Raw genomic sequence first — 16,029 nt, forward strand, 5'->3', positions numbered from 1 at the left:
TCCCGTGAAGCGCATGCTTCCGTTTGCAAACTGTTTGCTCGCCCGGTAACGCTGCCGACGTCCGTTGGGCGCGTTCTTAGAAAACCCTAACCAGGTTGGTCAATATATGTTTGGCAGCAGTGCCCGGATATGTGGCACAGTGGCTGCATTGATGACTCGCATTATGACCCAAATTGGCTGACACACATTTGTGATGGATCTCCTGACAAGCTAAACAGGACCTGGCTGCACCCGATCAGGATCTGGTTGCAGGATCGGGGGGGGGGGGGAATTGGAAGCAAGTGGTGTTTGGCCAAAGGGGGGGGGGGCGGAAACAGGTGGGAGAGAAAAGAAAAGGGATAAAGCTGTCCTCAGATGCCAAATTTAAGCCAGGAGGTTTATGAGGGAAAGAGATGGGCACAGGGTTTTTATTCATTTTAATTTATTTATTTATTTAAGGGACTGGTCTCCTGGTCTCCTGGTCTCTCTCTCTCTCTCTATCTCTTTCTCTGTGTGTGTGTGTGTGTGTGTGTGTGTGTGTGCGCAAATGTTAGGGAGCCCCATTCAATTCCTACAGTGTTTGGCACTTTCCCTGCTTCGCTTTGCTAGTTGGGGAGACCTGTGATTTTAAATTAATTTCGAAGTGTACAGTTTAACCCAAACTCCACAATGAATGAAGATGGTGATCAGCCTTAAAAGCAAATCAGATTCTATGCACCATTTCACCTTTTTATTAAAAGGAAGGCGTGACCTTCTTGCACGTAGAAGCGAGAGGTGAGTGTGCAACAATCCACAGCTCTCCTTGTCGTTCTCGTAGACCTCCGCAGGTTGGGGGGGAACCTCTGAACTGAGGAGCCTCCTGTAGTCATGGAAGGCCCTTACACATTTTTAGATTAAATTGCACATGACACCTCCATAAAACAGGATGCTGCTTGCAGTAAACGATTCCCACCCTACTTTTCATGCTTATTTTTGTTCCTGCAGCCTATGTGTCCAAAGCTACTCAGTTTTCCTTCAGTCTTTGCCTGTGTGGTGAAGAGGAACAGCGTAAGGAGCACTGATGGGACAGAGTCTGAATTTATATAGGAAACATGATCCAAAACCCAGCTTTCTAGGTGGAAGAGAGAAAAACTTCTCTAATGTCTGGTTTGATGCAAAACACTGAATTATTGGGTGCTGAAGAATCTCCCTTGCATGCACTGAAGCTGTCCAAAACAGCAATGCCACCCTTTGCATTGCAACGTACAATTTCGCAGTGCTGGAAAGAGATTTCAGATTCTTGGCTGTGAGCGTCAGCTTTTTAAGTGCCTGCTGGCCAAGTGCCTGGGACTTTTCTGCCCCATGACGCTGCTATCCCCCCCCCCCGGCCCCACGACCTCTTGCAGTAGGTTAGGGTGGGCTATAAATCAAAAAAGAAGAACCACGTAATTGTTCTGTGCCCGGCGATTGATTAATCGGGGCAAAGTTAAGAGGTTTACAGTGCGCTAAACGACAGATTGGAGTGAAATGTGTCTCAGAACGTGCCCATCCGTCGATCCATCCTGCGCTCTCAAGACAGCGGAAAGAGCCTCCGTTATTGGCATGCTCCAGCAAACAGCAGACTTATGGGTGCTTGGACGGCACGCAGCCCCAGGGTCAAGGATAGTTCATTTCCAAGAGAATAATGCTAAATAGTGATGTGTCATGCATGCTACAGTTCCGGGTAAATTTAGCCCTCCTTGTCAAAGCCTGTAAATCAGCCCTCTCGGCCCTGTTAAACAGATTCCGTTCTAGTTAGGACTGGTTATCTGAGGGAAATCTCCTTCCAAGTGTTTGTGCAAACTCCCCTCTGCAGTGCAAGATGATGATTCTTGGATGCTTCTCGATAGCGGGCGAGGCAAGGGGCAGGAACGCAAATCTGAAATGGAAGATTTTCCTGCAATGGAAATCAGCTCCGCACAGCACTGATTGGCCAGCACCCGTGTGGCAAAGAAGGCTCCCTTTTTCTTATCACTTCTGTAGTTTTGTACTTCTGCAAAGCCAGTTCTGTCTTTTTTAACTGGTGAAAGTGGCAAAGTGGTGTGTACACCTGGGCGTTCAGCCGTTAGCGGTGGTGGGATCTCCAATGTCTCTGGAGCAAAGGACCCCGGATTCTGATCCCCCTGGCTGTGGAAACGTGACTGCAAAGGATACTATACAAAGCTGCCCTGGGTTGTATTTACTGTAAGAGCTGTTATACACCAGAGAGGGGAAATTCTCTGTTAGGGGAAGGGTCAGTAGCTCACTGACAGAACACTCTGTATGCAAGGCTGGGAATATTCCCATCTGAAATCCTGGAATGTTGCTGCCAGTCAGTGTAGGCACTACTGAGCTAGATGGACCAAATAGTCCGACTCTATATTAAACACAGCAGCTTCCTATGTTCTTCCCAGATTTCCTCTTGTCTCCCTGCATTTGTCTTGTTTCTGCTCCTGCCGCTGGTGTTTTAGATCACATCTTCAACCCAAATCATTCCTGCAAGATCTGGAGGGCCATGGATTGCCCAGCCGTGTTCTGCAGCGGCAGACATGCTTATGGGGAAAGCATTCTGTTGTCTCCTTTGTGTCCTTCAAGTCCTCATTTAATTGCATACCTTGGTTACCTCTCAGGATTTTGCCCAGCATGTAGAGTTTATGCTATTTAACCACGAGCTAATCTCACCCTGTGCTGCAAAGACTTTCAAATTCAATCAGTAATCCTGGCCATCGTGATGCGCGCTTAGTGGTCTGTCCAACCTATCCCCTGGGTTTCAGATCTAGGAATGTGGCCCATTAATTTCCATCATGCTTAAATTTCCAGCATGGGCTGCAGTGCTCGGGGGAGCCCAGAGTGGCTGGAATATCGCTGTGCGGTTAAGCAATTGCTCCCACAATTACGGGAAGACGTCAGGCTGGTGATAACGGTATCGATGGGGTTAGTACCGTGTCTTCAAAAGTGGTGGCAGGATTTTTGCTCCTGTGATGATGCCAACAAGATTTGTGATCCTGAATCTGTTGGAAACTTTTGGGGTGTGTTTTTTAATAGATTCCTGGTATACAAATACGGTTTAATTTGTTGGCTTTTTGGGTAGAATATGAGAGGATTTCTGGCATGCCAGCTTATATAGATCACTCTCAAGCTCACGAGAATTTTTTAAGAATTGCCATGTATGTATGTATGATATATTTATGTCTTGTCCTCTCACAAAGTATCAGGGCAGTGTACAGCAATAGAAAAACCATTTAAAACAGCACAGATGAATATGTATCACATTCCTTCCCAACTGGGGTCTGCCAGCCACCTCTGAGGAGGTTTGGCAGTTGGAGCTGTAATGGTTCTGAGCATGAAGACACCATTTTAACTGTTGCGACTAATAGCTGTCAGTAGCAGATCAGACTACTGTACGATTTTGTCCAATCTCTTTTAAAACTGTCTTCTTCACCATCCTCATCTGGGGTGGGGAATGAGTGGGCTTGTGCTTCAGGGGACATTGGTCAGTTGTGGCTTCCCATGGTGGTTGCACGTTTGCACACAGCTGCAAAACATTGGGCCTGGCTCTTGCGCATGACAGGCAATCCCCGGGTGCGTGTGCTACATGTAAGATGCATTCCTGCTGCTTCTGTGAGGATGGAGGCCTCGTATCGACGTCTGAGCCAGTGTGGCATAGCGGCTAGAAAGTTGTACTATGACCTGGGAGAGCAGGGTTCCAATCCCCGTGAAGCCAAATTCATCATCATCATCAAAATGAGGGCTATGGCAGTTGAGCTTCGTGCTACTTGTGTCTTTTGTTTAAGGAAGTCATCTTCTTCTTAGGCGATCACTACCGGTAATAGCCGAGTAAGATTGTCTTCCATGAACACGGTCTTAACAGTGAGTCTGTACATGACTGGGGGCCAGTTCTGGATCCACACGTCCTTCCACAGCAGGGACATAGGTTTCTGGGCGGGAGTTGATCATGGTGAGGGTTTGCCAAAGTGCCTTCTTAGCTCGTGTCCCCCTTTCGTCCTGAGTTCGAGCGACTTCAAAGCCCACGACACCTTTGGTAAAGGCTCTTCTCCAATTGGAGTGCTCGCAGGCCAGTGTTCCCCAGTTGTTGGTGTTTATACTACATTTTTAAAGATTTGTCTTGAGAGAGTCTTTAAACCTCTTTTGTTGAGATGATGGGCGAAGGTCTTTTTAAGGCTGCAGTCCAATGTGGGCACCACTTGGGAGTAAGCGCCATTGAACTTGGATTTACTCTTGTGTAAGCATGCATGGGGATGCAGGTGGCGGGGTAGTTTGAATCCCCGTGACGGGGTGAGCTCCCATTGCTCAGTCCCAGCTCCTGCCAACGTAGCAGGTTGAAAGCACTTCAAAGTGCAAGTAGATAAATAGGTACCACTCCGGCGGGAAGGGTAAACGGTGTTTCCGTGCGCTGCTCTGGTTCACCAGAAGCGGCTTAGTCCTGCTGGCCACATGACCCGGAAAAACTGTCTGCGGACAAGTGCCGGCTCCCTCGGCCAGTAAAGCGAGATGAGCGCCGCAACCCCAGAGTCGTTCGCGACTGGACTTATGGTAACTGTCAGGGGTCCTTTACCTTTTTAAGCATGCATGCGGTTGCGCTTCAGGCACGTGCTGCAAAGTTCGCAGTCCCATCCCTCATCCCAGCCATGAGCTCACCTTGCATAAGCTGCTGTTTTCCCTTTGCTTCGGTTCCATTACTTGCAACAAGGAGGGAGGATGAGGCCGGCCCTACCTTTCAGGATCACATCGAGGATGACGGCAAGATAATGCTTATCAGCAAAGGCTTATTTCCGCCTTCTAGTATTGTGCGGCGGAAATGTAATAACTGCTCGAAATGGCTTCCTTAACAGCAGCGCCCAGTTTGACAAGCTTTTGTTTCGCCCTGTAATTTGGCTCTAATATTAGTATTTGGGCCAGACATTTCAGCTAGTGTATTTTGGGGAACGAGGGCAGGAGATAGTCTGAGAAGCGAAGGATGGAGCATAAAAAATGCACCAGGCCACATCATCGACAGAGTGTCCTCCTCCTGCGTTGGGTTTTATTTAATATGTGGGATTTAAAGGTCTTCTTGCTGAGCAGAGACTTCAAAATTATCTAGCACAGGCCTTCCCAAGCTGGTGCCCTCCAGCACGTTTGGGCTAAACAGGGATTGGAGATCCCAAAAATCTGGAGGACAGAGTCTGGTGACTCTCTGGGACTCATAATCATCTTCCTCAGAAATCACGGCACAGTCCAGCAGCCAGCAAACCACTTTGATTGGCAGAAGTGGCCATGTTACAGCTGCCACATAATACTGGTTCTTCATTTGTAATAATGTGATATTTTAGTGTGGCAGCCTCTACACTTTGGAACTCCTTGCCCATTGACATCAGGCAGGTGCTTTCCCTGTTTTCGGTGCCTGCTAAAAACATCTTTGTTCAGACAAGCCTACCCAGATGTTGAGGAAGCTGATGCGAGTTCTAATTTGTTTTTTTGTTTATTATTGTACCTTTTCTAAAGTTTTGAATTATTCTTGCTGGTTTTTCTTAGTGATAATCTTATGGTTCTATCTTTCTTGTAAACCGCCTTGTTGTTGTTTTTTTACAATCAAGCGGTGTATTGTTTTTATTAAACAAATAAACCCAGGTTCTATGTGTTAACGGGTGGGAACTGGCCTAGACGAATCTCTGCAAGGATGATCCTGACTCAAAAGAACATCTGGGCTTCAAAAGCCTGTTGCGGGAGGATCTTGGCTGTCGCTTTGGCTCTCCGGAGCCATTCCTGTCGGTATTTTGCATGCGTTCGATATGCCTCTGTCTGACACTCTGCTGTCAAATTCGCTTACGCCTCTTGCCATTCAGACCATGCGAAACTCTTCCTTTCCTTCCTTCCTTTCCTAATCCACATTCAGCAAGAACCTCTTTGGGGATGGAGGAAGCTGTCTTAATGCAGAGTCAGACCCTGGCTGCATCCGTCTGTCTCAGGAGACAAGGCAGGAGTGCGCCTTTGGGAGTGAAGTTGGAGAGTTACAGCGCCTGCTGTGGCTGTAGAGACCGATATGGGAGAGACAGGTCTTCTTGCAGCTGGGGAAGATGACGGTGTCCGGTTTTGCGGATGCAGGTGTACCTTGCTGGCATACGTGGTTCTTCTTTCCCATCTTATTTAATCCTCACAACAACCCTGTATGGAAGTGAGATGTATGGAAGTGAGAGCTGGACCATAAAGAAGGCTGATCGTCGAAGAATTGATGCTTTTGAATTATGGTGCTGGAGGAGACTCTTGAGAGTCCCATGGACTGCTAGAAGATCAAACCTATCCATTCTTAAGGAAATCAGCCCTGAGTGCTCCCTGGAAGGACAGATCGTGAAGCTGAGGCTCCAATACTTTGGCCACCTCATGAGAAGAGAAGAATCCTTGGAAAAGACCCTGATGTTGGGAAAGATTGAGGGCACTAGGAGAAGGGGACGACAGAGGACAAGATGGTTGGACAGTGTTCTCGAAGCTACGAACATGAGTTTGACCAAACTGCGGGAGGCAGTGCAAGACAGGAGTGCCTGGCGTGCTATGGTCCATGGGGTCACGAAGAGTCGGACACGACTAAACGACTAAACAACAACAACAACAACAACAACAACAACAACCCTGTGAGGAAGGTTCCTCCGAGAGGCAGTGACTGCTGCAAGCCCCCCCCCTCCCCCAGTGAGCTACATATCCGAGTGGGGATTTGAACCTCAGTTTTCCAGTTCCTAGTCTGCCACTAACTCAGCCTTTCCGAAACTTGGGTCTCCCGCTGCTTTTGGACTACAGTTCCCATCATGCCTGACCACTGACCCTGCTCGCTAGGGATGATGGGAGTTGTAGTCCAAAAAACAACAAAACACAACCCCAGCTAGAGACCCAAGTTAGGGAAACCCTGCTCAGATAACTCTGCCACACTGACTCTTTTAGATGAAAAATAAAAAAATTCATTCAGTAGCACCTTAAAGACTTAAAGACCAACTAAGTTTTTATTTTGGTATGAGCTTTCGTGTGCATGCACACTTCGTCAGATACACTGCAACAGAATCCACCAGACCCTTATGTATATTCAGAGGGTGGTGGGGGTGGGTGGGAATGGGTGATGGGCTGATAGGAGTGGTAAACCTGTTGATGGCTGTTGACTGCTGTTGATGGCTGTTGACTGCTGATGACTGCAATAGGTTGTGATGGATCCCCCACCTCACTGCTTTAACCTCAGAGGCTCTCCCTGTGCTTCTCCACAAACAGGAGAAAAAAACCTCCAGAGTCCAAATTGGACTTGTCTCCAGAGTACCTCAGGCTCTGCGTTGACAACCTATGGCCACCAGTGGGGTCTCCCTCCCTGGGATCCCTACTGCTACAGTGTGCCTCTCCCTTAGGCAACTATGTGGCTCCTTCGGCTTCGCTAACCAGCCCTTTGTATGACAGGAGAAACAGCAAACAGTTTCCTCTTCCCCAGGAAAGCTTTGTTCTCCCCTCTTTGTCACACCTCTGAAGGTACTGAGACACTGCCGAGTCAGTGAACGTTTAAGCACATTTAACTTTATTAGTTAACTTATAAACATGAGTTTCTTTGGTTCTTAAAAGCACATATCTTCTTTTTATTTAACACAGTTTTCTTCATACAGCTCCTGCATCCCTCTTTAACACTCTACCCTCTACCAACTCCCTAACTCCCAACTGTCAATTGCCAACCACCTCCCTGACCAAACCGCTCCTCTCTCCTTTTAAACTGGGAACAGTCCCGCCCCCATCAGAATGTTATGTCAGTCAGGCTGGAGGTGGATTAACTCTTTTCCAGCCAGGTAGGAATAAATATTTCAAAACTGTGTCAATCCGTTACATAGGTCCTGTGGGATGAGTCTTTTAGATGAGTCTTGCCTAAAAGGTGGGTCTCCGGCGGTTGTCGGATTTAGAATCCTAGTGTTGGAAGGGACCCTGAGGATCAACATAGTCCTGGACTACGCAGCTTCCCGTTACAGGGATCAAACCTGCAACCTTGGCATTATCAGCACCATGCTGTAACCAACTGAGCTATCCAGCTTCTCAGGGCACCTCCCATCATCCCTAGCTAGCAGGACCAGCGGTCGGGGATGATCGGAATTGTAGTCCAATGACCGCCGGAGACCCAAATTTGAGAAACACTGGCCCAGAGGTTACCAGGTGGCTGAAGGCTGGTCTCTACACTGACCAGCAGTGGGCTCTCCAGGTTAGGGAATGTTCCCCTTCCTACCTGGAGAGCCTGGGTTTTCTGCTTGCTGGATACGTGCTCTGCCACTGAACTTAGGCCAGGCATCCCCAAACTTCGGCCCTCCAGATGTTTTGGACTACAATTCCCATCACCCCTGACCACTGGTCCTGTTAGCTAGGGATCATGGGAGTTGTAGGCCAAAACATCTGGAGGGCCGCAGTTTGGGGGTGCCTGGCTTAGGCTTTTCTCCTTTATTTCTTTTTAGCCCCCCAACCTCTTTGCTCCCCCCTTCTCCTCTCATATCCCAGTGGGCTCTTTCTGCAATCATCACCCAACGACTTCCCCCTCACTGTCTGCTCATGCCCTCTTGGGAACGCCCTGCGTGGAAGAGGGTGGTGTGGTGTGGTTTTTTTTTTTAAGGGTGGGGGAGGAGGGAAGGAGAGGTAGCCCACCCAAGTGTCCTGGGTGGGAATCAGGGGCAGAAGCGGCAGAGATTGTAGGGAATCAGAGCAGTTGGGCGGCGGAAATCCAGGGCGCGGGCGCCCGGCACTGGCAGATCTGCCATCAGAGCTAATCGTGCAGAGTGCGGCCGGTCAGACAGCATTCCTAAAGAGGGTAGTTTTCAAAAGCCGGCCATTAATACCGGGAGGCATTATGGTAACAGTGCGCCATTAGGAAAAATTAGTTCTATCATTGCACGCAGCTCGCTTTTAGAGCCTGATGATGAGAAATTCCACAGCTAATGGCTTTCGAGAGAACCAAATGCCCGCTGCGGGCAACATGCCATATTGCCATGAATACAAGCAGCCCTCAAACAGCCCCTCCTTCCCTGGGAGCTGTTCTTTCTTCTTGCCGGAGTTGAAATCCACCCCAACCCATCCTCCTCTCCTTTGCCACCACCCTCTGAAACTGGCTCCGTTTAACAATATAGCAGTCACATTGGGAGAACAGTCGTACTCGGCTCCTGAACGCCTTGGGAGTTGAATGTTCCGGCTCCCGAATGATCGAAACCCGGAAGTGAGTGTTCCGGTTTTTTAATGTTCTTTTGGAAGCCAAATGTCCGATGGGGCTTCCGCAGCTTCCTGCAGCCAATCAGAAGCTGCGCTTTGGTTTCCGAATGTTTTGGAAGTCTAACGGACTTCCAAAATGGATTCCGTTCGACTTCCGAGGTACAACCGTATTTATAACTAAACTATGGAACTCCCTCCCACAGGAGGCAGGGATGGCCACCAACTTGGATAGCTTTAAAAGAGGATTATAGAATTGTAGAGTTGGAAGAGATCCCAAGTGTCATCTAGTCCAACCCCCTGCAATGCCAACTTAAGCGTCCCTGACGGATGGCCAACCAACTTCCACAGTTCAAGAAGGATACGGACAAGCTGGAACGTGTCCAGAAGAGGGCAACCAAAATGGTCAAAGGCCTGGAAACGATGCCTTATGAGGAACGGTTTAGGGAGCTGAGTATGTTTAGCCTGGAGAATAGAAGGTTAAGGGGTGATATGATAGCCATGTTCAAATATATAAAAGGATGTCATATAGAGGAGGGAGAAAGGTTGTTTTCTGCTGCTCCAGAGAAGCGGACACGGAGCAATGGATTCAAACTACAAGAAAGAAGATTCCACCTAAACATTAGGAAGAACTTCCTGACATTAAGAGCTGTTCGGCAGTGGGATTTGCTACCGAGGAGTGTGGTGGAGTCTCCTTCTTTGGAGGTCTTTAAGCAAGAGGCTTGACAGGCATATGTCAAGAATGCTTTGATGGTGTTTCCTGCTTGGCAGGGGGTTGGACTGGATGGCCCTTGTGGTCTCTTCCAACTCTATGATTCTGCTTAAAAACCTCCCCTGCCTTCCAAAGGAGTCTGTTCCACTGTAGAACAGCTCTCATTCTCACAAAGGTCTCCCTGATATTTAGTTGGAATCTCCTTCCTTGTAACTTGAGTCCATTGACTGGCGTCTTACCCTTCAAAGCGGGAGAAAACAAGCTTGCTCCATCTTCCATGGGAGATATTTGAAGATCAGACAAGAGATTTCATCGAAGGCCACTAGCCACGGTGGCTGTGCCCTGCCTCCCCTTTCAGAGGCAGCGATGCTTCTGAATCCCAGTTGCTGGAAACCACAGGAGGGGAGAGCTGCTCTTGCGTCGAATCCTGCTTGCATGTTTCCCACAAGCAGCTCTGTGCCACTGTGAGAACAGGATTCTGGACTAGATGGGCCTGATCCAGCAGGCTCTTCTTATGTTCATTAAAATGCCATATGTGTATATCTCTGAAATATACTCGGAGTCAAGAGTGAATTTCATGCTCTTTATTCAGCTCTTAATCATCAAGGAGAAGAAGAGAAGAAGAATGCCCTTTTCCCAAAACCATCTGCTTATATACATTATTTACACAATGGGCCTTGCGTGATTGGCTACTTCAGGGCTACACCTGTGGGCCAATCAGTTTGTGGATTGACAGTAGCCTGATTGGCTGCTCCTGCAGGCCAATCAGGTTGCGGATTCACTTCCACCTGGAGTTGGATTGGGTGGCTCCTGCGGACCAATCAGACTGCTGATTCTGGATCCTATTGTTGTATGATTCAGCTCAGTACATAACAATCTCCAAATAGCTTCCTTGGTAATTATTGTTGCTTCGATAATCTGAATTCTGTGTACCAGGAAAAGTAAAAATGCACAGGTTACAATATGATAGTAGTTTATCACTGCTCTCTGTGTGTGTTTGTGCGTGCTTGCAATATCCATAGGGAGAGGCTCGAGGTTCCTTGCCCTACGAAAATCCCGAGAATGTTGCCTTATTGTCCTGCTCCCCCTCCTCTGTTCTTGCATCTGCCGTAACATGCAGAGTTGGCTACAGACCCTGTTCCTTGGCCGTGGTTACGTTGCACTAACATTCTCCGCAGTGCTGGATCCGATCAGCACTCGTTGGAGGGGGCGGGAAGCTGGAGACCCGGAATAGCATCAGTCCTGATGCGCAGAGGCTCTGCTCTTTTTTGTTTTAGCAGTGGATGAGCAACGGGCGCCTTTGTTTCTTTCCTGAGCTTATAGAATTGGGATGGTGGGGGGCGGGGGGGGGGGAGGGAAAAAACCCCTATCCCAGAGGCATATCATTTGGAGAGCAGCGTGCGGCCATTGACAAGCGCGTGCATGCATCGTTCAGGTAATTGCACAGCCCACCTTTGGATGCCGGGGGTCTTAATTGCAGACTTGGACCTGGCACGTCGAGTAAAATAGCGGTGCCGGTTCTGCTGTCAGGCTTGTCAGAATGCTGGAGGAGAGCTTCTCTGTGGATTCTCGGCCCAGCCAGGTGCTCGGATGCAAGAACAGCGAGATCCAGGACTGGCAAGGAAAAGCGGGCCAGGTGCTCCTCTCGGCTTTGCGCTTCTTGGCAGGCAAAGAACTCGTTTTGACGAGGAAAGTTTTGTTTCATTCGGATGCACGGATGCACGCGGCGTGGTCTGCCGCCTGTGGATTTGTGCAGGCTGCACGCTCTGCGATCTGGTCTTTTGTGATGAATTTAGTTGGTTTGCTTTTTAAGGAAAGCAGGGGATCCTGAGAGGTCGGGGCAGGGGACCGTGCCAAGGTTGGCCCAATACATTTTCCTGCCTGCGATGGATGAGGAGACATTTGGGACTCCCCCAATTTCCACATATGGAAGCCGACTGGGCTGTCATTTGAATCTTGCTTCAACTGGGGACCCCCCCTACCAACCTCAGTGGGGCAGCAGGCTAGCTTAGGGGCCACAGGTCTGGGCCCAGTCTTCACGCCTGCCACACTTTCCAGTCTTAAGGTACATAGCTCTGCTTTCAGAGTTGGGGAGATGATGCACAGCAATTGGATAAATGCAAATGTCTGGAATTTGCATAATTCTGAGAGCAGAATCCCTAGGCACGCACGCGCGCGCACACACACACACAGTCACATTGGGAGGATTTTAGAGGGATGCTTTTAAGTGTGGAAAAGGGTTAGGAGTGCAGAAGCAAAATCCCGGAGCTGCGCAGCGCAATCTGCTTTCTCCCATTTTAATCAAGCTGACAGATTGAGTGACAGACTCTGCTCCCAACTGTCCCCTGCTATTGGGTTCTTTGCCCGGGCAAGAGGCACGCGCATGGAAGCGTTTTTTGCAATCACGGAGCATATGGGCAGCCTTGGCTGTGGAGTGCAGGTGCTCCCAGCTGCAGAGCCCAGTCTTCTGCTGAAATCTGCAGCGGAGGAGGAGAGCTTATTTCTTTTTTGCTTCCTTTACCTCCAGCCACCTGTTCTGGCGGACGAGGGTTGCCAGTCTCCCTCCAGCAGGTGCGGAGCTGCAATCCGTAACAAGATCCCTCCCACGATCCCAAAGAGCCGGAAGTCCTCTCTGCGGTGGCTTCTGGACCTTTTCCTTCCGAGTTCGGGGCGTGCCTCGCGATGTCATCGAGGAGCCTCCTCTCCCTCCCAAAATTGCTTTCGCACTTCAAACAAAAACACAATTTGCAAATGCAATGCATGAATAGAAATAGGCAGCACTTAAAAATATAAAATAAACCTCAAGCCGCCTGCCCCGAAGCACGAAGGCGGAATCACACACACTGCTGTGTATGTCTTGACAATCCGCTTGCAAAGCCAGCGGGAAATTGGGCTCAACCAAGGCTGAGCTACTTTGCAGAAGTTCTTCTTTAACATTGCGCCTTTATTTGCTCTGAATCTGCCCCAGGCCCTTGGCTGAGGCAATGCATAGTTGCAGGCCGTGGAAACTTATTATTTTGTTTTATTTATTTGTTAAATTTATATTCCGCACCTCACCTGAGGATCACAGGGCACTATACAGTGTAAAAACACAAAAATACATAACATAATAACAAAGAAAGCAATACCCCCCCCCCAGTTTAAAAGGCCATAGATGGTTTATTTAGCCAAAGGCCTGGGAGAAGAGCAATGTCTTTGCTTGCCGCCTAAAGCTATGCAACGAAGGCGTCAGGTGAAGCATTCCACAAATGGGGAGCCACCACAGAAAAGGCTCTTTCTCGTGTTGCCAACCTCCGGACTTCTCGTGGAGGAAGCACATGAGGATGGGACTCAGATGAGGGTTGCAAGGGCTGGGGGAAAGTAGTCCTTGAGGTGTTGTGGTCCTGAGCTTTCCTCTTTGTGTGTGACAAATAGCCCTCTCCTTTTTTAAATGCACATCAGTGGGAGCCCGTCTATTTCCTGATCTCAGAGGCTCACAAGTTTTTGGAAGACGCAAGCCATGGTTTAAACCCGATTGCCCCAGCCTAGTGCACTGCGCATGCTTTGAGCTACAACTCCCATCAGCCCCAGACAGCACTCCAGTGTAGTCCAAAACATTTTGATGGCCACCACTTTGGGGAAGTCATGATTTCCGTATGTGTGTGACCTTCACCATCGGCACAACACAGGGATGGTGGGTGTGTCTGTGTCTATTGGGGGTAGTTGGGTATCTGTATCAGGGCTCAGAACCATGTACTAGAAGCAGCCCTCTCCGATGCAGCTGCTTCTGAATCTAGTTTTGGGCAAGGTTTTCTAACTCAAAAGAAGAAAGAGAAAGAAGGAGAGCGCCTTTTTGTGGAGTCAGGGTAAATGGATTTGACTTCACACTCGGGGTTTAACTGATCCGCCATGTCACTTGAGTTGGAGCTGTTCTCTGATCTGTTTCTCCCTGCATTGTGGCTGGTTCCTGCAGGGGTTGAACGGCACAGACGGTGTCGTCCTGTGTTACCTTCAAGACCCAGCCCCTTCCAAATGCCTGCTTTGTGGCAGAGCACTCTGCAAAAGACCTGGCTCCTTTAATGCCGGGGTGACGTGCTCCTTGCCTGCCGTGTACCAGGGTGCATGTGTCTTCCGCTGCCCCCCAAAATTCTGTGGACAATAAATGCCCACATACAGATGAATTGTTATCTATATATACGGAACGCCTCTTAGTTCCTCTTTTTCGCATCTCAGCCTTGCCCATGTCAACTTGTAAATAAGCCCTATGGAGTCCGGCGAAGTGGGCATGGCGCTGCAGCCTCTGTAACTAGGACACCGCCGTCATTCGTCGTGGGTTTGATTTCCTGCCGAGATTCGGATTCTGACCTGGCCCATCGAGGTTTAGTCGGGGGTCACAAATTCCAGCAAGAAATGCCATTCCTCTCGCTTAAATGCTCCCGGACAATTGCAGCAGGTGAATGAACGGCCTCTGAGCCCCATTCATCCAGATCCCAGCCCCGACCCAGCTGCGTGTAGGGCAGCTGCAATTCAGAAGGGGTTGGGCTGGGACATGGGAGGAGGACAACGCAGGGTCACAGCAGCTGACCAGGCTCCCCCTCTCGTGACAGGTGCTAGAGACCTCACTGGGTGGATCGCACAAGTCCGGTCACACACCCCTTGAGCCTTTGGGATTGGGGTGCGGCGGCGACCAGATGCCAGACCAAAGCTACTTATAGGTTCTCTTGTGATCAAACACGCGTAAATAACAATGGCAATGATATATGCTCTCCATCTGACTGGGTTGCCCCAGCCACTCCGGGCATCTCCCAACAAAATATTAAAAAACACAATAAAACCTCAGACATTAAAAACTTCCCTAAACAGGGCTGCCTTCAGATGTCTTCTAAAAGTCTGGTAGTTGTTTTTCTCTTTGACATCTGCTGGGAGGGCGTTCCACAGGGCAGGCGCCACCACCGAGAAGGCCCTCTGCCTGGCTCCCTGTAACTTTGCTTCTCGCAATGAAGGAACTGCCAGAAGGCTCTCGGAGGTGGACCCCAGTGTCCGGGTCTTATATTATTGCCTCTGAAGGAGAGGGCAATCAATGACCACCAGCTATTGAGGCCTATGCTCTGCCCCCACAGTTGGAGGCAGCGATGCTTCTGAATGCCAGTTTCTGGAAACCATAGGAGGGGAGAGGGTTGCTCTTGTGCTCGGATCCTGCTTGCGGGATTCCCACAGGCACCTGGCTGGCCACTGTGAGAACAGGATGATGGACTAGACAGACCATTGGCATGACTCATGTTTTTATGCCCCCAGGAGAACAGAGAGGGAAATGAGAAGGCAGTTTTTGCTCTTTCCAGGTGGTCGATGTACCAAAAAAATATCTTGGCACCGAGGTAACGCAGCTGAAGTCCCCAAAATGAAATGGCCAGAAAGGACCGCAAGCTGAGAAGGTCAGCTTGTCTGTCTCTTGCACAACTTCAGGAAGGATTCTGCAGAGATCCTTCCCTCGGATTTGCCAGTGGATATTGATCTGTTGTTTCATGACAGCCTGGGCTCCTCATTTGTCCAATTCCGCAGCCTGTGCGGAAGTCCTGGCAGCCCTGTATCTCCTCCCCTGCCCCGTGTTCGAGCAGCTTGTTAGTTTGCCTTTGGACTCGGCTTGTCACTTCCCTTCTGCTCACGCTGATTTTCTGGGTCACAGCCTGTTCAGAGGAGATTGGCACGAGGCTCCGAGTTCGGAACATTCCACGCAGGATTGATGGCTGCTGCCTGGGAGTCTTCACCCCTCTGTACTGCAAACGAGACCAGGGTTCGGGTCAACCGCGGAGGCTGTTCCGGCCGTGCCTGCGGCTTGTGTGGCAAGCAAGCCTCCATCTTGCAGCATTTGAAACCAACGTTTGAAAGCTTTGTGTGTGGAGAGTCAGCCTAGCCTGCTTAGGGTTCTACCACATCCTCAAAGGTTTGGGGCAAGGAATAAAAATGGAATGAGACTTCAGGGCAGGGTCCTGGAGAGTAAAAACCCAGCACTTTAGGAACCCTGTTCTTATGCCCTTTGCCGCTTTTATATGAATAGCTGGTGGCAAGCCACCTCAAGGGAGCCAATGGTGGCATAGTGGTTAAAGTGCTGGGTTGGGGCCAGGGAGACCAGGGTTCGAATCCCCACTCAGTCATGAAACTCGGTT

General features: G+C 49.5%; 1 protein-coding gene across 3 annotated transcripts in view; it reads left to right on the forward strand.

The window, feature by feature from the left end:
• ARHGAP39 (Rho GTPase activating protein 39) overlaps positions 1–16,029 on the forward strand; it is a 184,987-nt gene that overhangs the window by 40,705 nt on the left and 128,253 nt on the right. Inside the window, exon 1 of one of the 3 annotated variants that reach the window (XM_060277558.1) lies at positions 7,097–9,184. The exons of the other annotated variants lie outside the window; for them this stretch is intronic. Within the exon in view, the coding sequence (XP_060133541.1) occupies positions 9,168–9,184 (17 nt within the window). The 5' untranslated portion in view covers positions 7,097–9,167. Of the gene's footprint in view, positions 1–7,096; positions 9,185–16,029 lie in introns of those variants that run through there. 3 annotated transcript variants of the gene reach the window in all.

Source organism: Zootoca vivipara, chromosome 8 (assembly GCF_963506605.1).
Source record: "Zootoca vivipara chromosome 8, rZooViv1.1, whole genome shotgun sequence".
Lineage (NCBI taxonomy): Eukaryota > Metazoa > Chordata > Lepidosauria > Squamata > Lacertidae > Zootoca > Zootoca vivipara.